The following is a 26,803-nucleotide window of genomic DNA, read 5'->3' as shown; positions in this document are numbered from 1 at the left end:
AAACACAGTTTGTCACAATACGTGGGACTATAACAACATGGTGTAAACAACGGACTAGTTATACAAAATTGTAGCAGCAACACAAAGACCAGAGTCCTGACTTTGGTGCCCTCTATCTGAAAAAAAAAAAAAAAAAAAAAAAAAAATGCAGCTATTACATAAGACTAAAGTCCTAAACAGAGGGGTCAAAAAAAAAAACGGTACTAGTTTTTTCTTAAGATGACTATCTAGATTTTAGGCAAATTTATACAGCCATATTTGTGGAGATTTGGAGTGTGTTTCAGGGCTTCTGTTACCTCTAAGAACAATCTCTCCGGCTTGTAAGAGCTTCTGTGCAGTATTTTTGTGTTCTTCCAGTTGATCCTGTGTGCAGGGGTATCCAGAGCATGGTCTGCTAGGTCCGACTTGCACAGTGATAATGCCGGATGTATATTTTGTGTTCGTTGATGCGGATGTTCACAGTTCTTCCTGATTGACCGTAGTAGGCTTGATTACATGAGCTTGACTACTTCGTAGACTCCTGGATGTGATAAAGGAGGAATGCTGTCCTTGGGTGAGCAGATAAGGGTTGCTAATTTGCCACACGGTCTGAATGTGGTGCGTAGTTCATGTTTATTAAGAATTCTAGAAATTTTTTCGAATGCGCCTTTAATTTATGGGATGGTGACTGTTTTGTTGTAGTTCTCTGTCGTGGATAGTGGGAGGGATTTCTTAGGAGCATTTAGTATTTTGTTTATCTTATGGGGATTATAGCCATTGACCAAGAAGGTGTGGCATATGTGAGCCAGTTCAGCAGCAAGAGCATTGCCATTGGAACAGATTGCTCTCGCTCTGTGGGTCAGCGTTTTTAAAATGCCATATTGTTGAGAAGGGTGATGGTGTGATTGTTTGTGTAAATATCTCCCTGTATGTGTGGGTTTTCTAAAAATCCAGGAATCTATGAAGTACCCTGCTCATGTAATCAAGCCTACTATGATGAACATCCGCATCAACGAACACAAAAGATACATCCGGCATTATCACTATGGCAAGTCGGGCCTAGCAGACCATGCTCTGGATACCTCTGCACACAGGATCAACTGGAAGAACACAAAACTACTGCACAGAAGCTCTTACAAGTCGGAGAGATTGTTCTTAGAGGTAACTGAAGCCCTGAAACACACTCCAAATCTCAACAAATATGGCTGTATAAATTTGCCTAAAATCTGGGAGACAGTCATCTTAAGAAAAAACTAGTACCGTTTTTTTTTTTTTTTCCTTTGTTTAGGACTCTAGTCTTATGTGATGGCTGCATTTTTTTTTTCAGATAGAGGGCACCAAAGTCAGGACTCTAGTCTTTGTGTTGCTGCTACAATTTTGTTTAACTAGTCCGTTGTTTACGCCATGTTGTTATAGTCTCCGTATTGTGACAAACTGTGTTTTTGTGCTCTGAAGATGCTGGTTATAACACCAGCAAAATATCAGCGCAATAAGTTAATAAATAATTATTTACTTATTATTCTGTGTTCTAATATATATACCATTAAAAAACAAACAATCCCAAATCCAGTTCACTAATTTCACATCTAAATCCATGTGCTGCAACTTAAATATCAGCTTATCAAGGAGTACCCTGTCAAATGCCTTTGTAAAATCCCAAAAAAAATGCAGAATATGCCTTTCCCTCATCAACCGTTCTCGTCATTTTATTATAAAAGGCAATCATATTACTAAAACAGAAGCACCCCTTAAACAATCCATGCTGACTCTCACAGATAACATTACCCTCATCTGCTCAACACTGAAAACGATCCCTCACTAATTTCTCCAAAATTTTAACAACTACTACTAATGGATTACAAACTGGTCTATAGTTTAACACTTCCAGCCTGTTACTACTCTTACGCAATGGCACTATCTTACCCTTCTTCAACTCCTTGAGCATCTTTACCATAGCTACTTTCACTGAAAAGCCAGGTCAACAGAGGGCTGTCATTTCTTTAGCACACTCTCTCAAAACCTGTGGCGAAATCCGATACACTCCCATTGCGTTATTGGCATCCATAGTGCTCAGTATTTGAAACACTCTCTTCTTGTACTTCTAAACTTCAAATCTGCCCTATTTCTCCAGTACTGAAATCTACTTCTCCAGAATGAAATACCCCAATAAAGTGTTCATTGAACACTCTACTATGTCCTTTGCATCAGTTGCTCTATTTCCTTTTTTATCCAAAAGTGTCATTCTTCCACAATTGTTTCTCCTCCTACTGACCACATAAGGAAAGAATTCCATAGGATTTTCATTGGATCTCACAGCCAATCTCTTCTCATATTCCAGTTTTGCCTTCCTTAACATACTAGTCACTCTCCTGGTCTGAGTCTTATATTCTTCATATATCTTCTCTCCACCTCTCTCCTCATATCTCTTCCATAACCTCTTTTTTACCTGCAGTTCCCATTTGATATTGTTTATCATCCACTTTACACCAGATTGTGTTCTCTTCACTCACAGTATACGACTTGATATTCATTTTTGGAAATTATGGAGACAACTACCGTGTTTGAATAAAAACTTTAGTTTACTATTACTAAAATTTTACAATTTGACGTTTCGACCTTTATGTCAAGGTCATCTTCTGGAGCATACAAATATACACAAGAAACAAGCTATACTACAATCATACTGGTTCGTTAAAGACACTGACTAACCACTACCACAATTGTTGGCCTGACCTCTGGTGGGGAAAAAAAAAAATATATATATATATATCAACGCTAGAGTCCTATTATTTGTGTTGTCTACTATATACATATATTAACATCATTCCAGCCAGTTTGAGTGGAATGGTTTCTAATACTAGCAGATTGGCTAAAGTCCTGACTTATGTTGAATCTTTCATATTAGGTTGGCTGAATGTGTGCCATCCAGATCCTTGGAATTTTCATACCATCTTTATTGTTGATATGTGGGTGGTTTATTAGGATTTCGCAGGATTCTTTAAATTTTCTTTCGTACCATGTTTTTGTGCGGTGTAAGGAGCAGGTGCTTTTCCAGTTGATTTGGTGTAAGGTGTTAAGTGCATGGTCTGAGAGGCCTGCTTCACCATAATGGTTATATTTAATGTGTCTAATGTGTTCTTTCTTGCGTATAGGGATTGTCCGTCCTGTTTCACCAATGTACGGTAAGTTACAGGTGCAGCGGATGCAATAGACTCCAGGATGTGCTAATGGGAGGAGAGGATCCTTAGAGGAGCTGAATATGGCTTTAAGTTTAGTGGGTGGTTTAAAGGTGGCATTGAGGTGTTATAATGTTGTAGGATTCTGTTGATTTTTTCTGATAACCCTTTAATGTATGGGATGGCTATGGTTTTACTGTAATCTAGATTCGTTTTTGTTGTGGTTTTATAGAGTATTTTATTGACAGTATTTTTGTTATAGCCATTGTTTATGAATGTGTCACTAATGATTTTTAGTTCTTGTTTCAGGGCTTGCTGGTTAGAGCAAATAGTTGTGGCTCTATTTTTAAGGGTGTTTATGACTCGATATATTTTTGTGCTGGGTGGTGATATGAATTCGCATGTATGTATTGGCCAGTGTGTGTGTCGGTTTTCGGTAGACCGTGAAGGATAGACTGCCTGAAGGAAGACGTGTAACTAGTGTGTCTAGGAACGGGAGCGAATTTTGGTTTTTGATTTCGATGGTAAATTGTATGCGTTCGTGTTGTTTGTTTAGGTGGCTGAGGAATGTGTTTAGCGTTTGTCGCCCGTGCGGCCAGATCACGAACACGTCGTCAACGTATCTGAGCCAGATTGTCGGTCGAAGCGTGGCGGAATCAAGAGCCCTTTGCTCAAAGGTTTCCATGTAGAAGTTCGCGATTGGGGGGGGTAATGGTGAGCCCATGGCTGTACCTTCCTTTTGTAGGTAGAATTTGTTTTGCCACACAAAGTAACCGGACTTCAGTACGTGGGCAAAGAGGGCCGTAATGTCGGGCGGAAATTTGTTCTGTAGTAGGAGAATTGTGTCACTGATGGTGACATTAGTGAAAAGGGCAGAAATGTCAAAACTGACTAATAAGTCGTCTTTGTCGAGTGTTATGTTTTTAATTATGTTTATAAAGTGTTGTGTGTTTTTTTTATGTAGGAGGGGGAATGACCTACCAACTCCTTGAGTGTTGCCGCTAATTTCTTGGCTAGGTGGTAATTGGGACTGTCTATTCCTTCCACTATTGGTCGAAGGGGCACATTTTGTTTGTGTATTTTCGGAAACCCATATATTCTGGGGAGGCGGGCGTAGTGGGGTTTGAGTTTTTTAACTGTGTCTGGTGGCCAAGAAGTGATGGACTTTACTAGTTTTTCTGTTTTGTCCTTTATCCTCTTTGTTGGGTTATAATTTACCATTTTATATGTGTTGTTATCGGCTACTAGTTGGTTCATTTGCAGTATGTATGTTGATCTGTAAAGAACAACAGTGGCACTGCCTTTATCAGCTTTCGTTATTATTATGTTTTGTTTGGCTTTTAATGATTTAATTGCTGCTAATTCTGTTTTAGTCAGATTGTTCTGTATGGTTTTCTTGGTATTTAGTACATTACTGGTTTCTAGTCGTATTTTGTCTGCTATGTTGTTAGTAGGGATCTGATGCCTCTTTCAATGTGGTAGATAAAATCTAATTTGTTTACCTTTTTAGGCGCTATTGCATAGTTCAGTCCTTTATTCAGCAGTGTGAGTTCGGCGTTGTTCAGGGTGTGGCTTGATAAGTTAATCACATGGTTCTTGCTTGTCGGTGGTTGGTCGCTCCTTGTCTCCCTTGTTTGTTGTTCATTGTTGTTTCTCGGGGAGGAAGTCCTCTGATTGGCCGCCATATTTTGCCGTTGTTTCAACCTGTGGAATTTTTTCTCGAGTTTTTCTTTGTTCTTTTCCAGGGTATGCTTGGCAGAATTGTCAGTAATTCTTTCAAGTGAATGCAAATGAACCAACTAGGAGCCGATAACAACACATATAAAATGGTAAATTATAACCCAACAAAGAGGATAAAGGACAAAACAGAAAAACTAGTAAAGTCCATCACTTCTTGGCCACCAGACACAGTTAAAAAACTCAAACCCCACTACGCCCGCCTCCCCAGAATATATGGGTTTCCGAAAATACACAAACAAAATGTGCCCCTTCGACCAATAGTGGAAGGAATAGACAGTCCCAATTACCACCTAGCCAAGAAATTAGCGGCAAGCAACACTCAAGGAGTTGGTAGGTCATTCCCCCTCCTACATAAAAAAAACACACAACACTTTATAAACATAATTAAAAACATAACACTCGACAAAGACGACTTATTAGTCAGTTTTGACATTTCTGCCCTTTTCACTAATGTCACCATCAGTGACACAATTCTCCTACTACAGAACAAATTTCCGCCCGACATTACGGCCCTCTTTGCCCACGTACTGAAGTCCGGTTACTTTGTGTGGCAAAACAAATTCTACCTACAAAATGAAGGTACAGCCATGGGCTCACCATTACCCCCCCCCCCCCCAATCGCGAACTTCTACATCGAAACCTTTGAGCAAAGGGCTCTTGATTCCGCCACGCTTCGACCGACAATCTGGCTCAGATACGTTGACGAAGTGTTCGTGATCTGGCCGCACGGGCGACAAACGCTAAACACATTCCTCAGCCACCTAAACAAACAACACGAACGCATACAATTTACCATTGAAATCGAAAACCAAAATTTGCTCCCGTTCCTAGACACATTAGTTACACGTCTTCCTTCAGGCAGTCTATCCTTCACGGTCTACCAAAAACCGACACACACACGGGCCAATACATACATGCGAATTCATATCACCACCCAGCACAAAAATATATCGAGTCATAAACACCCTTAAAAATAGAGCCACAACTATTTGCTCTAACCAGCAAGCCCTGAAACAAGAACTAAAAATCATTAGTGACACATTCATAAACAATGGCTATAACAAAAAACTATCAATAAAATACTCTATAAAACCACAACAAAAACGAATCTAGATTACAGTAAAACCATAGCCATCCCCTACATTAAAGGGTTATCAGAAAAAATCAACAGAATCCTACAACATTATAACACCTCAATGCCATCTTTAAACCACCCACTAAACTTAAAACCATATTCAGCTCCTCTAAGGATCCTCTCCTCCCATTAGCACATCCTGGAGTCTATTGCATCCGCTGCACCTGTAACTTACCGTACATTGGTGAAACAGGATGGACAATCCCTATACGCAAGAAAGAACACATTAGACACATTAAATATAACCATTATGGTGACGCAGGCCTCTCAGATCATGCACTTAACACCTCACACCAAATCAACTGGAAAAGCACCTGCTCCTTACACCGCACAAAAACATGGTACGAAAGAAAATTTAAAGAATCCTACGAAATCCTAATAAACCACCTTGGAAAAAATTCCAAGGATCTGGATGGCACACATTCAGCCAACCTAATATGAAAGATTCAACATAAGTCAGGACTTTAGCCAATCCGCTAGTATTAGAAACCATTCCACTCAAACTGGCTGGAATGATGTTAATGATGTTAATATATGTATATAGTAGACAACACAAATAATAGGTCTCTAGCGTTGATGTATTTTTTTTTTTTTCCACCAGAGGTCAGGCCAACAATTGTGGTAGCGGTTAGTCAGTGTCTTTAACGAACCAGTAGGATTGTAGTATAGCTTGTTTCTTGTGTATATTTATACGCTCCAGAAGATGACCTTGACATAAAGGTTGAAACGTCGAATTGTAAAATTTTAGTAATAGTAAACTAAAGTTTTTATTCAAACACGGTAGTTGTCTCCATAATTTCCAAAAATGCATTCGGATCACCGTGCAAGCCTAAAAGAAAACGACTTGATATTGTTGCTAATAAATATTCCTTCACAAGTTCCCAAGCACTAATGATATCTCACCCTTTTAATTCCTCTATCCATGGAACTTCCCCAAGCTGATATCTAAGACTATTATAATCACCTGCCTTATAATTCCACATATATTCCTTTCTTTGATATTCCTGCATGACTATTAATCTTCCAAGTCAAAACCACATGGTCATGTAAACGAAAGCTGTGCCATTGTAATCATATGCTGTTAATTTCTCTTTAGATTTGTATGTGCCCTTTGCATCACGAGTCTTATGCCTAAGATACTAGAAAATTTATTTAATTTAGACTGCGCAACTAATATCATTTGATTAGCATAAAACTCAATAATACAGCCGGCAGATTTCTCTCTCTAACACAAATTCCTTCAATAAAACTTAACACAAACAGTCGTGGTCTATTCTTTTACTTAACTTTACGCTTCGGCTATCTCACTTAGTTTCCCGCTCACAAGTCCGATTTATTTAGGAACAGTGAAATTGTAAAAATAAACAATCAGGCAGCACTCCTTTAACAAAAAAATCAAAACATATTAAGTATAGTTTCTGGGAAATTCTCATGCTACTCCTCTTAAACACTATTAATATAATTAACGGCTATTTTAGCCTGTTTTTGTTTAGGAGTGTCCCTTATATGGCAAAATAAAAAATGTGGAAAAATTTTGTACATACCTTGTTTTCGGTTTAAAGATGCCTTCTAAATCCAAGCTCTTGCTGAAAGGTTGTATGTAAATGGAGGGGGGGAGAACATGGGGATGTGCTTGAGATTATTTCCCCATGTCTCAAGCACATCCCCATGTTCTCCCCCCCCCCAGTTTACATACAACCTTTCAGCAAGAGCTTGGATTTAGAAGGCATCTTTAAACCGAAAACAAGGTATGTACAAAATTTTTCCACATTTTTTATTCAGCCATAATTGCCTTCTATACTCGCCCGTAATGCCCTAAAATATATATATATATATATACCCCTTTTTGAGTTATGTTAGCCAATGTATTAAATATAAGGGACACTCCTAAACAAAAACAGGCTAAAATAGCTGTTAATTATATCAAAACATATTTTATTTACATTACTATGAAATATACATGAATTAAACAATAGGGAGATTGCTTTCTCTATCCATCAATAAAAATTCTTTACCACAAATTCGAACCTTTTTACTTCAACATTGATTAATCTCTTTAACTCAAAAACCTATTAACTCTCTGCTTACAAATTCAACTTATTAAACTCCTAGTTTACTTGCAAAGAGGTTAGAGTTATTTTTACAAATTTGATATCAATTTCCAACATGCCAATTGACCCTCGTAAGGACACTTCTTATCACTATTAAGCAAAAATCTTAAACGTCCTTCTATAACAACTATAAGAGGGAAAATACAAAAGTGTGTAACTTACAAAGGCTCTGTATCGCACATTCAGTCAAAAGTCTTTCACTAAAAGTCCTATGGTAATTCTTTCATCTCAGATCTCGAGCTTCCTTCAGGAAATTTGGCTTCAGTAGTATCTCATCGGAAAAATAGCAGGCTCTAAACTCGTACAGCTCCGGCAAAAAGAAAAACTTCTGAGTGAAGGATCTTAGGGTAATTTACCACGCCTTTTCTCCTCTGCTTGGGCTCGCCGAAAATGCCTGGATAACTGCCGCTTTTGTCTGCCATCTCGAAATAGCTCGAATTGCCACTTCAACTAACTCGAACTGCCGCCAACTGTCTCACCAGGATCCCTCTGTCTGGACTGGAAACTTTTCTCCGGCGATTAGAACTTCTCCTTTTGGCAATTTGAAGCCCTGTCTGCGGCCTAGAAGCTCTGTCTCCAACTGCTGGAAGCTCTCTATCTCTCTGGAAGGGGCAGCTCTTTTATCTAGTGACTTTTGGATCTGGGAAGCCCTCTCTCTGGCGACGTCTGGAACCGGGCAACCTCTCTATGCTTCACTCTCATCATCATACATATCAAGGATTTAGGCCTAGTATAGCCTGTTCCGGCCTTTCCAACATCTCTTCATCCTTCTGAAAACCAGGTGACCAAATCTGGGCACAATAGTCCATGTGTGGCCTAATCAAAGCCTTATACAATGGAACAAGAATCTCCCTACTTCTACACGTCAGTGTCCTCCTCATCATTCCCAGAAGTCTTTGTGTTGTCTTCACAATTTTGGCGATGTGTCCCCTAAATTTTAGATCCTTATCCACTATCACTCCCAGATCTCTTATTTCCTCTACTTCCAACAATATATTCTCACCAAGCATAAATTCTGCATCCCATCTTTGTTTTCCAAATTTTAAAACCTTACATTTCGCAACATTGAACTCGCATCCCCATTTGCTTGCCCAATCACTCAATTTATTCAAGTCTTCTTGCAAGGCCACAACATCTTCACTATTCTTTATGGTTCGTCCCAACTTTGCATCATCTGCAAACAAATGAATATCTCCATCCAAATCTTTGCCAATATCATTAATATACAAGTTAAATAGTAATGACCCTAAAACAGACCCCTGAGGCACTCCACTAGTGACTTTCCTTTTCCTGGATATTGCACCCTCATACACAACTTGTTGATACCTATTAGACAGCCAGTCTCCAATCCAATGCACTAATCTAATATCCAACCCCATCTGCTCTAGTTTGACTGTTAACTTATCATGAGGTACTCTATCAAAAGCTTTTGCGAAATCCAAGTATATTACTGTGTATCCTTCTCCTCTGTCCAAGGAAGCAGTCACTTTATTGTAATAAGTAAGTAGATTACTAAAACACGACCTCCCTTTAGCAAATCCATGCTGTCCATCAAAGATTATACCATTGTTGTCAACCCAACTCTGGATCCTAGTTCTCACAAGCTTCTCCAACAACTTAACCACAACACCTGACACACAGATAGGCCTGTGATTTGATGCTTGAGTTCGATCACCTCCTTTATGAAGTGGCACAATCTTGCCCTCCTTCCACTCTTTAGGAACTTGACCAAGTGCAAGACTCGTATTAAAAAAATATGTCAAGGCAGGTGTCAACTCTCTGGCACATTCCTTCAGAATACGTGGTGATATATTATCAAGTCCCACAGCCTTATTTACATCTAGTTTACTCAACTCCCCAAACACCTCTTGCTCACTTACAGTCAGTCAGTCTCTCCTCCCCATCATCAACTGCTCTTAATCTCTCCATGAAGTCACTTTCACAAGATCGAAAGAACTGTATGAACTGCTCATTAAGTATCTCCACCACACATTCTGCAACAGCTGTCTTTATACCATTTCCTCCAATCAATGTCATCCTTCCATAATCATTCATTCTTTTGCTGGCTACATATCGAAAGAACTCCCTAGGATTCTTTTTGGCTTCATTAGCTAACTGATGTTCATACCTCTCTTTAGCTACTCTCACCAACCAAGTCACCTTCCTTGCCTGGTCTTTGTAGACTTCATGAAATTGGTTACTTCCACTTCTCTTATGCTGCCTCCACAATGCCCTTTTTCTCTGTATTGCATGCTTAATCTCTTTATTCATCCATCTCACACCTACCTTATTTAACCTTTTCACCCATGGTATACATTTAGACATTGCATCTACTAAATAGTTTTTGAAAATTCCCCAAGCTGCATTGATCTCTTTTCCAGCTAACTCCTCATTCCATGCTACACCTGCAACCGTCTCCTGAGCTCTTCATAATCACCCCCCCCCCCTTGTAGTTCCACATATGCCCTTTTTTCACAGGGTCCTTGCACTGCTGGCAACCACCCAGGTAATCACCTCATGGTCACTTTCACCAATTGGTGGATGATTTGATACCTCATTGATAATTACATCCTCCGATGAGATGACCAATTCCAAGACCTTTAATCCTTGTGTGCCCTCTGTTACATACTGTCTGAGGTAGTTATCCCTCAAAAACTCAAGAAACTCATTTTCTTTACTTCCAGTTGCTATCTCTTCATTCCAGTCTATATTGCCATAATTAAAATCACCCATAATGATCACCCTTTTCTTATTTGCTTGGATTATTTGACTATACATTTCACTATCACCACAATCCACATTACCAGGTCTATAACAACATCCCACCAAGTATTTGATTCCATTCACCTCTATCTCACACCATACTGCCCCAAAACCACTGGCCCTATTTCCCTCTTGCGTCTCTACCTTGTATGGACATAACTCTTTCTCTATCATCAATAGCACTCCCCCTCCCTTTTTACCCCTTCTATCCTCACGAAACACATCATACCTTTCCATCTCTATTCCTGTCAGGATGTCATCCTCATCTAACCATGTCTCACTTATTCCGACAATCTCTGGGTGCACAGACGCAATTAGTGCAACCATTTCATCCGCCTTGTTTCTTATACTTCTAGCATTGGTATACAAACACAACGACTCATTTCTGGATCTAGAGTTAGTTCCACTGATACCACTCACTTGATGTGATCTCTCCATGCTGGACTGGGGCCATTTCCCTTTCTGCTTCTTCATTTTAGAACCCTTTGCAATTCCATCTGTTTCCTCTTGATCCCTGGTCATCCCATTACTTTCCTGAGCCTCCCCGTTTCCCTGCTCCTCTTGCACACCCATTCTCTCATTTTCTATACTCATACCACTCACTTCCCCATTCATTTCCACTTCTTCAATCTCTCCTGTCTTACTCTTCTGCTCTTCCACATCACTCCCCTCTCAATCTGATTCATTCTCTCTATTGACTTCTCTACTTTCCAGCAGCAGTCTATATATAGTTAATTTCTAGAGAGTTATTTACAACAATATCTAATATAAAACATACAGAGACAAACAAGTTATTTTTTTACAACATTCTCATGGGACTTGACCTCAGTAAAAAATCGATATAATGTGCTTTAGAATATTTAAGCCACAATCGAGTTTTTACAGTCATTCTCACCAACCGAGGATAGAGATGCCATCTCAGTTATAATCAGATGTTCTGATGCTATGACCAAATCTAAAACTCTTGAATCTCGTATTTCTTCTACTACATGTTGTCCAAGATGTTTATCCCTCAACTCCAGAAATTCCATTTCCTTAGTACTACAAGATGCAGTCTCTGCTTCCCAATTTATACTGCTGTAGTTAAAATCTCCCATAACAATAATTCTTTTTGCACTCTCCAAGCTCAACTACCTAAACATCTCCTGCTCTTTATCCTCTATGCTCTCTGGCTTATAGCAAAATCCCACTAAATATCTTGTCCTGCCCACTTCTACCTCACGCCGTATGCTTTCAAAACCATTAGTGCCACTGCCCTCCAAATCTTCCACTCTGAGAGAACATTAGTCATCACTTATCATAAGCAGTACTCCACCACTGCATTTGCCCTTCCTATCCCATCAAAAAATGCTATATACCCTGCTACTTCTACTCCTATCAGTATATTATCTTCTTTCAACCATGTCTCAGAGATCCCAATAATCTTTAGACAGGCTCATGCTATCAGTGCCACCAATTCATATCCTTTCTTCTGGATATTCTTTGCATTAGTATAAAGAATTAAGGCATTGTCATTATTTCTATACCTATCATTATCTCCTCCAGGCTCCACTGGATTCAGCATTACACAATGTATTTCCCCTTCTCCCAAGCACCTATTCCCACAAAAGGCCATCCCTGATGCCATTCTCCCTAATAATTCTAGTTTCCCAGCATTGACACACTGATCTGTTCAGAGAACAGCATTCTCTCTAGATACCTATGTCCTTCCTCATTAAACAAGCTATCTCTCGCATACAGTTGCTTTCTGTTCTCAACTGCCCTCCAAGCATCCATGTAATCCAAGCCTCTTTTTCAAGATTCTGACTACTATACTATTCATTGCCCTTCTTCACAGCTCTGCATCATCATACCTGGGCAACACACTCACATCTTCCCTCTCTCAATCTTCTTCTTCCGTACAACCTCAATCCTGAAGCTCAGATCTCTTGCCATCCAATTCACACTATATCTCAAGTCATTCATGCCCACAATAACAATCATCTCATCCACCCTTTCACCTCGCTTAATTGCCATAATAACACTATGTATCGTTCCTCCAGGTAAACATTCCTCCAGCATTCTATCTTGTACACCACAGATCATCAAGTCCCCATGCATCACACCTCTTATCCCTCTGTTTCTTCCTTACTCAACTGCATCTCTCACTGTCTCTGCTCTAACACTTTCTTTGTTCTCTCACTTACCTGCCATCTTTCCATCAGCTCTGCAAGCTACCTACTCTTGCTCGACGTTCTTCCTCCCAATTAACACCATGTAGCCCTACTACACTCCCTGGTTAAAGAACTGTCTCATCATTCTCTCATTTCCCTCTTTTACTGGTTCTCCTATTCTCTCCCCTTTTATCATTCCCATAACTCTCTCTCTCTCATTCTCACTCTGATTCACTTTGTATTCATTGTTTCCAGTCACCTAATCTCTTCTTTCATGCTTCTCAACTTGCTCTTGATACATTCCACTTCTTTCAGTGCATCTATCGAGCTCTGCAAGCTACCTACTCTTATTCGGCATTCATCCTCCCAATTAACATCATCCTCAAAAACTTCATGATGTTTCAAACCTACTACACTTCCTACTTTTATTTTTTCATTCACATTCCATTTGTTTTCTTCATCCTCGATCGTCTCTCTCTCTCTCTCCGTTGGTATTCACCCATTTCTAATGTAACACTGTCGAGGTCCATTATACTAATTTCTAAATCACACAATTATGATTCCATTTTCTATGATCCCCTTTTCTACATTTTCTGCAGACAAGCACTCCCGATCTCTCACCTGCCACATTTCTAACTGCCAGGATGTGTATATACTGCAAGCACTGTGTATCACAAAATACCATAGTATGCTGTGTAGTCCTTAAAAGGGGAGAAGGGGCTTGGTGATAAGCCATTGGCAAACTAGCTGCAGCTATTATTTAAACACTGCACAAAGAATACTACAAACTATACTGAAATATTATGTTCAAGTACAAATTCCCTAACTGCAAACTACCCACAGCTATACATTGTATCTAGCTTAGATTCCTCGTAATTTGAAGTAAAAACTAATAAATAATAAAGAAAACTCATATTATTTTCATTTCTACCTGATAACACATCCAAGTATAACTCAAATTGAAATTCTTGGCTTGCCATTCTTATTTTTAAAGACTGTTTATTAACCATTTCATCTATGAAGTCAAGAAATGAATTCCTTTCAATATTCTGCTAGATCAACCTTGTAATTTCACAAATTTGGATATTTTTTTTCATCTGAATGTTTCTGCCACCCAACAAGACTGCTTATTCAGCCTATGGTTCAGTGTTACACCACAAATCTCAAGGTTTACTTTTACTATTAGTGAAGGCACTGACTGCCACAGAAAGCAACACTGATATGATACTCTGAGACTTCTGAAAACACTAAAATATTTTTTGAGAAATCAAGTACACTGAAAAGACATATGACAGATGACATACAACTAAGTTCCATGTGTAAAAAAGTATATTCCCAGTTTGTGCATGGCTTCAAAAGTTTTGAGAAGGATGAGAAATACAAAGATGCAGCATATAAAATGTAAAGCTTACTGAGTACCTGAATGAAATGAAAGAGTTAGTGAATCCCAATTGGCGAAATTGTTGAGTGAAGACCTCATTCCATTCTAACAAAGCAGCAGCAAGTCCAGCTGACACTTCACCAAAAATGGATGAAGAGCCACTTTGTATAAAGATAGCACTTGCATTCTATGAGATTACAGCTGCAAAGGCACAATTTGAGTAGATGGATTGCCATGTGATTTTAAAAGGAATACATGATACAGTGGCATGTTATCAAGAGATATATGAAAAGGAGAAAAGGGCCACTATCTGGTGATCTCTCAATAAGTTTGTATAGAAGAAAGAACACTGGTAAATTAAATTATTTTTTCATTCTTTCATTTATAGGCACAGTACTGTATTTCAAATAAGTTTTGCTCAAGTAGATTAAATTCTGACTTATGTAAAGGTTCAGGGAATGTTACCCGCACCAGGAACTGTCTATACATCACTATTACGTTTATTCTGAATACACATTTATAGTTTAATACAGTAGAATATTTCTCAATTAAAGAATACAAAAGTGGATATACTTACATCTCAAATTGCTAACTACTGCAATATTGTGCATTTGTGCTAAATTTATACAATTTCTATCTTTGATCGAGTTACTACTGTCTTTCCTGCATAACCTATAGTATGAAGACTGCTCTGCTGAAGCATAGACAAAACTCTCAATATGAGTTGTGCAGTTTTTTTTAATACAAGATTCACAACATTCATCTGCTCTTATACAGAAGGTACTACTTCCTTCATGTGTATATGCATCTTGAAGAGTTTTATTTTTATTACTTTGTTCTCTAAGAGGAGGAGAATGCACTTCTACTGGAAAAGATGGAATCTTGTTATTTACACAATGCACTGTTGTTTCTTTTAAACCCTATAAAATGTGAAATTAGATTAAGATTTAACAAGTATTCTAAGAAAATCTGAATAATTAGAGTATATATGAAGTCCATAAATCATCAAGCAATTAAAATAATTTCAGTTTTAATGCAAAGTAATTCTCTGAAGAATAACAAATCTGATTACTTCAAAATTTAAATAATGACTTTAATTAAGGCAAATGATTTTTTGATATACAAACAGTGATGATACCAAAGATGTCAATAATATTAACCAGAAAAAAGCAAGCCACTAATATGAATTATAAAACCCATTATTTTGTTTCTAGTCATGTAATAAACACATTGTCCACCAAAAACAAGTACTACTGATAAATCAGGCTTCTTTCATGAAAGAATTGTGAAAGTAAAGTATGGGAGGAAAAAAAAAGGATTCCAACATGGCCTATAAACTATCAAAATACATAATACTGTATGCTAAGATTTACAAAACCATAAGAATTTTGAACCTATTCAGAATCAGATATTCGTTGATATAATTAGAAGTTGGCAGCTAAGTTACATCCAATACAAACATCTACATTTCTCATACGATATTCTTTAAATAAAAATTAATACAACAGAGCCTAATGTTAGGATTAACTAGGGAGATATGTGAAGAACAATTTCTCATAAAGGGGATAATGTAAGCACATCCAATTTATTCAGAATGAGGCAAGTAAAGTTTCACAGCTTTTTTTATTCAACTGTTCTATAAGAAAATGGTTTTTATGTAAGACTTTAGTCTTCTCCACAAAAAACAGTAGTACATTTGGAGAAGAGAGTATGTTTAACAGGTCCAGATTATTCTAGCTCATGGAATCTAATATAGTCTGGATGTCCATCATCACAATGAACAGCTGCAGATCTGCCTGCATTGCAGAAGTATGATAAACCAAAGGTGCAGAGAATTTAGACAATACCAAGAAAAGCCAAAGGGGAGAAGTTTGACTTTTACAGAGCTTAGAAAGGAGGAAAATTTATTATTCAGGTGAAAAGCCATCCTGCAATCAATGGATATTTAAGTAATTTGGAGATTCATTCAAGAACACCTTTGATATTATGGGATGGCAATATTGCTGACAACTTCTTTGGAGAATGGCAATGGAGAAACTATAACTGTTTACAAAAGATCTTGTTTGAAAAAGTCTCAGTGAGGCTATTATACGAGAAAATTTTGATAAAATTTATTTCTTGTGTTAGTAATACCATACTAGAGCAGTGAGTTAACTTGATGAATAAGAGTTTTAATAATGCCTAATTTTTAACTAGGATGATGGCATGATCAAGCATGGATATGAAGTCCAATATGGATTTTCTTTCTAAAGAGAAAATTGAAGGCTTCCACCTGGCAGGAAAAATAAATAAGGTCTAGGAATGCAATATGTTAATCCTTTTCAATTTCAAGAGTAAACTGTATGTGAGATTGAACAGTAATGATCTTTGTGCAAAAGTCTTGAAGTTCATTATCATACTGAGGGTCCAGGATGGATGTTACAGAGCTGATGCTGTTCAAAGTTCCATAAAAGTTACATGCAAGGGTAGGAGAATGAGGACTACCCATGGTAGTACCCTCTATCTGCTGGTAAAGTTTGTTCTGACAATAGTCCGAGTGTGTGGCAAAATCAAAGAGATGAATAACATCTGGAGGAAAATCTTGTTAGGGTAACTAATGTGGCTCTTTGTTGTGATGTTATCTTATAGAGCAATTGTATAAAGAAAGCTGTGAAACCTTCCTAGATTTCCACAATCTGAATAAATTGGATGTGCTTAAGTTATCTCCTTTATGAGATGTTGGAAGTTTATTTTGCACTTGGTTAGACTATAATAAATTTAGTTTAATCCTTTATCCAAGTATAAGCAAACAAAGTTTGCACTTGAAAATATCTTCAGGACTGAAGACATCCCTTGGCAACTTGTAGCAAAGGTGAACCAAGTTCTCATCACTCCTTGTCTCAGTATCTCTCATAATGCAACACACATCTCCTTGCAGACATGTATACTGCCATGCATTAAGGCACGGGTTCCCAACCTTTTTGTTTCCTAGAACACATTCTAAAATACTGGTAGGGCGACGGGCATCATCTATTTTTTCAAGCAAATTTTTTGAATTCTCTTCTTAAATGAATACATACAAAGTTTATATTATAATCAAATGTTTTATTACTTAAAAGTTTACATTTTATAAAAATTTAAATATATATATGTAAGTTAGTGTGATCTTTGGCATTGCATTTCATTGGCCAGTGCTTCATCATTAAGAGAATATGATGATATTCCAGTTCTTAAACAATCATCAAGATGCTCATCAGTGAGTTGTGATCTATATTTTGATTTTATGATATTCATGGTTGAAAACAAAGATTCTCAAAAGGTATGTGGAACCGAAAAACGATTTTATCTTGTACACTGCTCTTTTTAAGAATGGAAACTTTTTTCTATCCACTAGATTCCAGAAGTTTTCATCTGTTATATGGGATTTTAGCGTAATGTCACTCTGAAGATCCAAAATTTCTAGCTCCAGTTCTTCAGCATTTACTTGAACAAGCTTTGCAATGCATGCAGCTATTTCCATTATATTTACTTGGCAAGTAAAAAGATTGATAAAAAAGGAGATCACTGGCTCAATGATAGAAAATTCCTGAAATCTCTTTTCAAACTGTTCTTTAAGCACTTGAAGATATTTAACAAATGGTGACAAGTTAAATTCACTATCGCCTACCATTTTTTTCATATTTGAGAAATGAACGGGAATTCCCATCTGCAGATGTTATATTCACAAATCCAGTTTTGCTTTAAATGAGTTTACAGAGCCTATCATTTTAGCGACATGTCTATCTTTCCCTTGCAACTTCAAATTTAAAGAATTCAATTTTTCCATGCATGATGTCTGTGAGAAAACATAAATCCCAACAGCCAACAAAAGTCGTTAGTTCATCAAAATTTTCATTTTTGACGTGAAAATTTTTTTTATTTCTTCAATTAAGCTTAAAAATCTTGTAAGGACTTTACCTTATGCAGGATGAGATCAGGTGCTTTATCTTCAATGTCTTGCAATAGTCTTTAAAAGTCAGTGCTGCAAAGGGGCTGATCGAATGGAGTTGATTATTTTTGTAACAACTTTCATAATGTTATGAAAGTTGTCCAAAGGCTTCCTGCACAAAGCTTCCTGGTGGATAATACAGTGGTAGGATATAAAGTTTGGAAATGAATGATCTTTCTTGCAGAGTGCAATAAATATTGCCATTGATATTGCCAACCATTGCTAGTGCCCCAACAGTAGTTATCACAGACAGCTTGCGTAAAGGTATATCTATCTACTTGGCATATATTCTGAATGTATTATAAATATATTCACCCGTTGTTCGTCCTTTCATGGGTAATATTTTCGGTAGATCTTTTACAGTGAAGTTACTAAATACCATTCTCACCATAACTGCTAACTGTGCTGTGTCTGATACATCTGCTGACTCGTCAAATTGTAATGAGAACCAGTTACATATTTCCAAGTCACTTTTTAACTGAGTTGGTATGTCCATTGAAATTACATGTATTCTTCTTGTGACGGTGTTATTTGACAATTGCAAATCTTGTATTGCTGACATAATCTCACATTTGTTAGAAAATCCCTCAAATAATCAATTGGCACCAGTCAAAAATGCTTCTTTTAACAACTCGCCATCTTGGAAGTTCTTTTTCTTTTTTGCGAGCATGTGAGAAATTTTTAAAGAAGCAATGGTAGCATTTTTAGATGTTACCACTTGTCTAGTGAAAACTGACTGTTGGGCAGACAGGTTCGATTTTAGTTGATTTATTTTTTTCGTTCTTATTTCAGATTTAAGTGGATAATTCATATTAAAACTGGCATGGATTGTCTGGAAGTGACGTTCAACATTATATTTTTTCGGAATTACAGTGCTACTGTTGCACAACAAACAAACACAATTATCTTTAAAATTAACGAAACAATATGTTTCCTCCCAGTCAGTGTTAAAATTATAGGTTCATTGTCTTTTACTTGATTCACTCATTTTAGGATTAAAAATCAAAATATTTCAAAAATTTTAAGTACAAGATACCGTTAAAATTATGAGCATATAACTAGCAACAGATAATGAACAACTTCGAATGCGCGTCTACTTTACATTGTATGCGTTTAATACTCGACATGTGTCGTTAACGCATGCGTCATATAGCATGCCATGAATTGCTGCGTGATGTGCACGTGATTATTTCAAACTATATCGCACACGGCCGTACAGCGGCAGGCACAGGGTTGGGGAACCTTACTATATTTCCATGATCTGAATAAATTGGATGTACTTAAGTATGAGATATTGGAAGTTTATTTTGCACTTGATCTAATCAAGTTAGACTATAATAAATTTAGTTTAATCCTTTATCCAAGTGGAGCAAACAAAGTTTGCACCTGAAAATATCTTCAGGACTGAAGTAAGGTGGTACATCCCTTGGCAACTCGTAGCAAAGGTGGACCAAGCTCTCATCACTCCTTGTCTCAGTATCTCCCATAATGCAAAGCACATCTCCTTGTGGACATGTATACTGCCATGCATTAAGGGAAGGGCTCTAAATCCAGAGTAATTTAATAATAAGGTGGTACACCAGTTGGCAACTTGTATAGGTAAATATGACCTCTCCATTGCTTTTTCCTTAGTATCGCCACAAAACCTCCATACAGTAATCCATTCCATGTATTACTCTTGATCAACTTCTCCAATACCTTGACTATGACTCCTGATATGCTGATCGGTCAGTAATCTGCTACATCAGTCTTGGAATATGTAATATGCTTTGCACCTCCAGTTCATTTATATCAGTTTCCACATAAGCCTTTGCCTCTCTTGTTACTGCAACGTCTCCACCTGGATGATATATTCTCACAAAGTGTTCACTTAATAATTCTACTATTTCACTTAATTCAGTTACCTTCCATCTTTATTCATTATAAACATTCTTCCTTTTATAACTCCAGCTTAATGATGGCATTCATCCATTTAATTCCCACCTGATTTATTCTCCTGACTCTAGGTATGCAGCCTGCTATTACTTCCCTCAAACGCTCCTTTACCACTTATATAAATTAAGAGGATATTAAATCCAACATAATTTCAGAGCCGAATACAGAAACTATAAAAGTTTTGTATTAAAACTATAAAAGTTTCATATTTGAAAGTTGACCAGAGAGCTTGCAGGAATACACTCGCTGCCATACTACGAGTTGCCCTAGCCGAACCTAATAGAAAGCACGCACACCGAAGTGCCCATATATTCGCCTACTATTGGTCCATTTTAATAAGGTTTCACTAATCTGACAGCTGTTTCAAACTCATTGGTTTTCGTAAGAGATCAGGTAGAAATCTAGGAGGGCAAAAATTTTCAGTACTAAGGAACTCGGAGAGTCGGAGAGGTGTATTTTCTGTAAGTGAACTCTCAGTCAATGAGTTTGAAACAGCTGTGAGATCAGTGAAACCTTATTAAAATGGACCAATAGTAGGTGAATATACGGGCACTTCGGTGTGCATGCTTGCTATTAGGTTCAGCTAGGGCAACTCTTAGTATGGCAGCGAGTGTATTCCTGCAAGCTCTCTGGTCAACTTTCAAATATGAAGCTTTTATAGTTTCAATATAAAACTTTTATAGTTTCTGTATTCAGCTCAAAAATTATGTTGGATTTAATATCCACTTAATTTATATAATTTTGCAACGTCGAATTGAAGCCTTTTGGTTCTTTATTTTAGTAAATATAAACTGCTTTACCACTTCCCATGAACTACCAACACTCAGCCCTTGCAGTTTCACATGCCATGGCACTGATCTAAGCAATCTATTAAGCTTGTCATACTAATCAGCCTTGTAATTCCACATATATCTCCTCTTAACTGAAAATTCCGTACATTTAGCTCCCTCCTAGGTCAAGACAATATGATCACTATCACCAGTTGGTAGCAATGTGGTCATATTAGTTATAAACAAATTCTCTGATGCAATTACTAGATCTAGTACTCTCAAATCCTAGTATATTCCATCAAATGCTGCCTCAGGTTTTTCCTTATTCCTTAGTAACTGCATAAATTCAATTTTCTTTCTTTCATGTGTCCTATCCTCCTTCCAATCTGTGTTCCCATAGTTGAAGTCCCCCATAATAATTACCTGCTTTTCACTCATTGAGCATATATGCTGATAACCACTATCCCTATCATCCTTTACATTCCCTGGTCTACAGAAGTATCCAACTGTATATTTTGTTCTGCTGGCCACACTCTCACACCAGATAGCCTAAAATGTGCTATTTTCACGCAGTTGAATTTCTACTCTATTTCGTTGAAGTTAATCAGTTATCACCAGTAACACTCCTCAACTGCATTCTTTTTTCACTTCACACTCTATCCTTCAGATTCTATCTCACTAACTATTTAATCAGCCATGTATCACTAACACCAATAACCTTTGGCCAAAATGAACTAACCAATTCCAATACCTCCTCCCCCTTGTTCCAAATGTTCCCTGCATTAGTGTACACGAAGTGCAAAAGACCATTAGACCCACCACTGTCCTGACATTTTATACTAATTCTTCCATTTTGGTTTATTACCGTAGTACTAACTGAGGCATTTTACGCACATTCTTACACTAAAATGCCTTCCTGAACAAGTCCTATCTGTCAAACTCACTCCACACATCCATAAATCCCACACCATTCTTCCTGCATAACCTACACATCGACACATTCGCTATTATAGCCCTCCTTCTCAGCTGAACTCTGTCATACCGCAGCAACAGACTCACTATCATAACTCTGTCTTTTCTTTTGCTACTTTCAGTAACTCTATCATGTGCTCCCTAGTACCATACTGTTCTCCTTTAAAATCATTTGAAATCCAGCCAAAACAATCAACTCTTTTACTTTATTCTTTTGCACTCTAATAGCCTTGGCTAACATCGTTAATTTTTGTATCCAGGAAGCATGATTTTGTCACTCTCTCATCAATCCTAATTCTTATGATAGAATCACCATATGAGACTCAAAATACTTGGTCATATGCATCACCACATGTTCTAGGTAACTATTTAAGAATGCTGCTGGTCAGTAATTATCAGTAGTGTTGATCATGATGGGCTCTGAAAGAACAAAGGTTCTTTCAAAGTTCAATAAAGGGTTTATTGGGGATGCCAGTCTGACTGGAGCCATAATTTTGAAAACAGCAAAGCTGACTGGTTTCATAAAAGGTGAGATATCCTGGGTGTTTAATCAATAGAAAAATAACTGACACTGCTTGTCTAAGAGGTGTAACTGTGTCCTAAGACAGTCTGTAAGGAACGAGATCGCCGTCGTCTGAGAAGGCTGGTATACAGACAAACAAACTTTCTGTGTGCAGCAATTGACTGAAGCATTTAATGAAGGTTGTTCTGGATCCATATCTAACCAAACTATGTGCAGGGAATTGAAGAGGACTGGTATTGGCAGTTGCATGCCTATATAGAAACCAGTGATTTCTGTGAAGAACCAGAAAGTTTGTCTACATTGATGTCAGGTACACCAAGACTGGACACCAGAAGAATGGGGGAAAAGTCATGTGGTCTGACAAGTCACAGTACACCTTGTTCTATACTGACAGTAGGCAGAGAGTTTGGCAAGAGTCCCACAAAGCAGTGAATCCAACTTTCCTTGTAAACACAACTCAAGGTTCTGGAGATGGTGTGGGACATGTTCTGTTGGTATGGAATGGGTTCCCTTATAGGTCAGGTGTCCTCCAAGGAATGTCTGAACATTATTGCCAATCAATGGCAATTGCTTCATGGATGACAATACTATTGTCCATCACACAAGAATTGTTCAGCAGTGGTTCAGTGAGCATGACAGCAAGTTTCACCATCTTCTATGGTCACCACAAAGTAAAGATCTGAACCACACTGAGAATGTATGGGGCATGTTGGAAAAACAGATCCTGGAGCAAAGTCCTCTTCCATCAAATCTGAGCCAGTTAAAGAACTGCCTGATGAAAGCCTGGTATGTTCCAACACCTTGTGGAGTCGATGCCAAACCGCATGTGCTATTATACTGGCTAAAGGGGGATACAACATCATATTAAATAAAAGTTTCTAATTCAGTGGTTGGTATGTGTAGGGACATGTTAGAAAAGCAGATCTGGGAGCAAAGTCCTCTTCCATTAAATCTAAGCCAGTTAAAAAAACTGTCTGGTGAACGACTCGTATGTTATGATGTAGATGCAATCTACATCATAACATACCAGTCCTTATGGACTGGTATTGTTATGATTCCATAAGGTGTTGATACCAGTCCTTATGGACTGGTATCAACACCTTATGGAATCTATGCCAAACTGCATATGCGCCATAATTCGGGCAAAAATGAAGGTCCAACATCATATTAAATAAAAGTTTCTAATTCTTAATAATTCTTAAATTAATCCTGAATAATTAATCAATAAATAAATATAGATAAATTTGTGTGTTTGTGTTTTCTGAGAGGAACATTTCATTTTACCCCTGATTAATCCTGAAGATCTGCTGTTTATCTGAGAATTAGACTAAATATAGTAGCATGAAACTAAGCAGTCTAACTTTCTAAAACATGCTATGTGATCTAAATGTCCTTTAAAAGAGTAAGCAAAGTTTGTGCCTGAAAATAACTTCAGAACTGAATATGGTGTTGTACTACCTTACTGGGGTAAGGTAGTACAACACCAGGCAACTCGTAGCAAAGGTGGACCAAGCTAACAATACTCCTATCCCAGTATCTCCCATAATGCAAAACACATCTCCTTGCAGATATGTATAATGTTTTGCATTAAGGGATTAGCCACTACCCAGACTAGTTTCGACCTTTATTGAGGTCTCTTCAGTGGAAGCCAGGCCCAGAGGTGGAGATACCAGGCAGAAGCAAGAGCGAAGTCATCTTTACCTATAGGAGTTGCCATAAGGTGTGCCACCTTTTTTTTATTAAATTACTCTGGATTTAGAGAAAGATGTTGAAAGTTTATTTTTTAGTTGGTTAGACTATAATAAATTTAGTTTAATTCTTTATCCAAGTGTGAGCAATCAAAGTTTGTGCTTGAAAATATCTTCAGCACTGAATATGGTGTTATAATACCCAACTGGGGAAAGGTAGGTGTTGTACTACCTTACCTCAGTAAGGTAGTACAACACCGGGCAACTCATAGCAAAGGTGGACCAAGCTAACAACACTCCTATCCCAGTATCTCCCATAATACAAAACACATCTCCTTGCTGATATGTATAATGTTATGCATTAAGGGTATGGCCACTACAACACCTACCTTACCCCAGTACGGTAGTACAACCCCATATTCAGTCCTGAAGATATTTTCAGGTGCAAACTTTGTTTGCTCACATTTGGATAAAGGATTAAACTAAATTTAGTATAGTCTAACCAAGGAAAAAATAAACTTTCAACGTCCGTTAAAAGAAACTAAATCCTGCACAAAAACGACCTTGTGTGTAAGAATTTTGTTTTTTGTAAACAAAAGGGTCAAAACTATATAACTGAGAGGAGACCTCCACCATAGCCTTTAAGGAATGCGGAGAACCAACCAGGGCTTCTGACCTAATGTCCAATCCTCACATTCTCTTGGTGCACCCTGTTGGGTATCTACTTGGATACTGAATGAACGAGGATTGCCTGGCAATTTGGGATTTAACTGACCAAATTGTATTCTTATTGATTAAACCAAAATAAACAAAAATTATGGTACAACATGAAAAAATTACATGCCGGCTGGGGCGTCGCGCGGTTAAACAAGGCCCCCGTTATTTTCGCCAAGGAACCAGGGCGAACAGCGAAAAGTCAGCTACTGGAACAAATCTGAAAACACACCCCAACTCAACATCACCAGAGTTAAAGATCGGTACTATCAACATAAGAAGCCAGAATGGCAAAGAAATAGAGCTAGCTGAGGAATTAGATAAGTACCAGATCGACATAATAGGGGTGACTGAAACCAAAAAGACAAAAACTGATGAGATCTTTCTGAGCAATAAATACAAATTGTTATATTCAGGCAATAACAATCAAGGAAAAGAAGGAGTAGCCATAGCATTCAACACAAAATACGAGGCTAATCTTCTTGAATGGTAGTCAGTCTCAAGTAGAGTAATGTGGGCAAATATGAGAATGGGGAACTGGACAATGAGACTTATTTGTGCCTATGATCCCACAGAAGGTTCTACTAAGGTAGAAGTGGAGGAATTTTTTGAGGCTTTAGAAAAAGCAACTGACACAATGAAAAATGAAAAGTTGGTCCTTGTTGGGGATCTAAATAGCAGAGTAGGAAATGATTGTGAGACATACAAAAATATTTTGGGAAAATTTGGAGAAAAGAGCAAAGCTAATAATAATGGAAAATATCTGTTGGATTTCTGCTCAGGACATGGACTGGTTATTACTAACACCATGTTCCAACATAAAAATGTGCACAAATTCACATGGAGTAAAGAGGCAAGGAATAAGAAAAGTCTCATTGACTATGTTATTGTTGATAGTAATGTTTTCTCTCAGGTGCAGGACACCAGAGTGTACACAGGATTTGAAATTGGAAGTGATCACTATTTAATCTTGAGCAGGATAAAATTGAATTTCATACTGAAAAGAATAACATGTAAGAAAGTTTTAAAGCGAATAAAAGTTGAGCAGCTCTCAGATGTGAACTGTAGACTAAAATACAGAAAGATTATTGAAGAAAAAATGAAAGAGTTTGAGAACAGGAATCCAACCTTGGAGATTCAGTGGCAAGCCTTGAAGAAAGCCCTAATTGATTTAGCTAGAGAGACATGTGGGGAAGTTGTCTGCAAGGATAGAAAAATTAGAACTACATGGTGGACACAGGAAGTTAAAGAGGCAGTAAAGGAATAGAAGAAAGCATATCAAAAGTTCCTGGCAAATAAGTCAGCTTGTGCTCTTAGAGAATACAGAGAAAAATGTAAGAAAGCTCAACACTGTGTAAAGCTAGCTAAACAAAGTCATGGGAGGACTTTGGCAAGAATATAGAAAATAAATATTAATGAGGTGGCAAAATATTCTGAAGGTTGTTGAAGAAGCTTAAGAATGGAGGAAAGAGTGCTGTAAAAGGAGTTAGAGATGATAAAGGTGACATGAAAACTGGAGAAAAAGATATCCTTGAAGTATGGAGTAATTATTTTAAAAAACTACTAAATGAAACAAGCAATGATGACAACAGACTGGTAAAAAACACTGATCAGGCATGCAGTCAGGAATACATATCCATACTTGAAGTAGAAAAAGCCATCAAAGGCTTGAAATGTGGAAATGCAGCAGGAGTAGATGATATTCGACCAGAAATGCTGAAGTATGGTGGTATAAGAGTCTTGCAGTGGCTGCACTACATAGTTCAGAAAGCCTGGACAGAGGGGGACGAATTCCC

General features: G+C 37.6%; 1 protein-coding gene across 2 annotated transcripts in view; it reads right to left on the bottom strand.

Annotated features, from left to right (window-relative positions):
• LOC150109684 (uncharacterized) overlaps positions 1 to 26,803 on the bottom strand; it is a 193,083-nt gene that overhangs the window by 103,449 nt on the left and 62,831 nt on the right. For both annotated transcript variants that reach the window (XM_090409689.1, XM_090409694.1), the window contains exon 4: positions 15,016 to 15,358. In XM_090409689.1, coding sequence (XP_090265815.1) covers positions 15,016 to 15,358 — 343 coding nt within the window. The remainder of the gene's footprint in view (positions 1 to 15,015; positions 15,359 to 26,803) is intronic.

This window comes from Typopeltis vanoorti, chromosome 2 (assembly GCF_054136105.1).
Source record: "Typopeltis vanoorti isolate ZY-2024b chromosome 2, IOZ_Tvanoo_1.0, whole genome shotgun sequence".
Lineage (NCBI taxonomy): Eukaryota > Metazoa > Arthropoda > Arachnida > Uropygi > Thelyphonidae > Typopeltis > Typopeltis vanoorti.
This window is presented reverse-complemented; position numbering and strand designations above follow the sequence as displayed.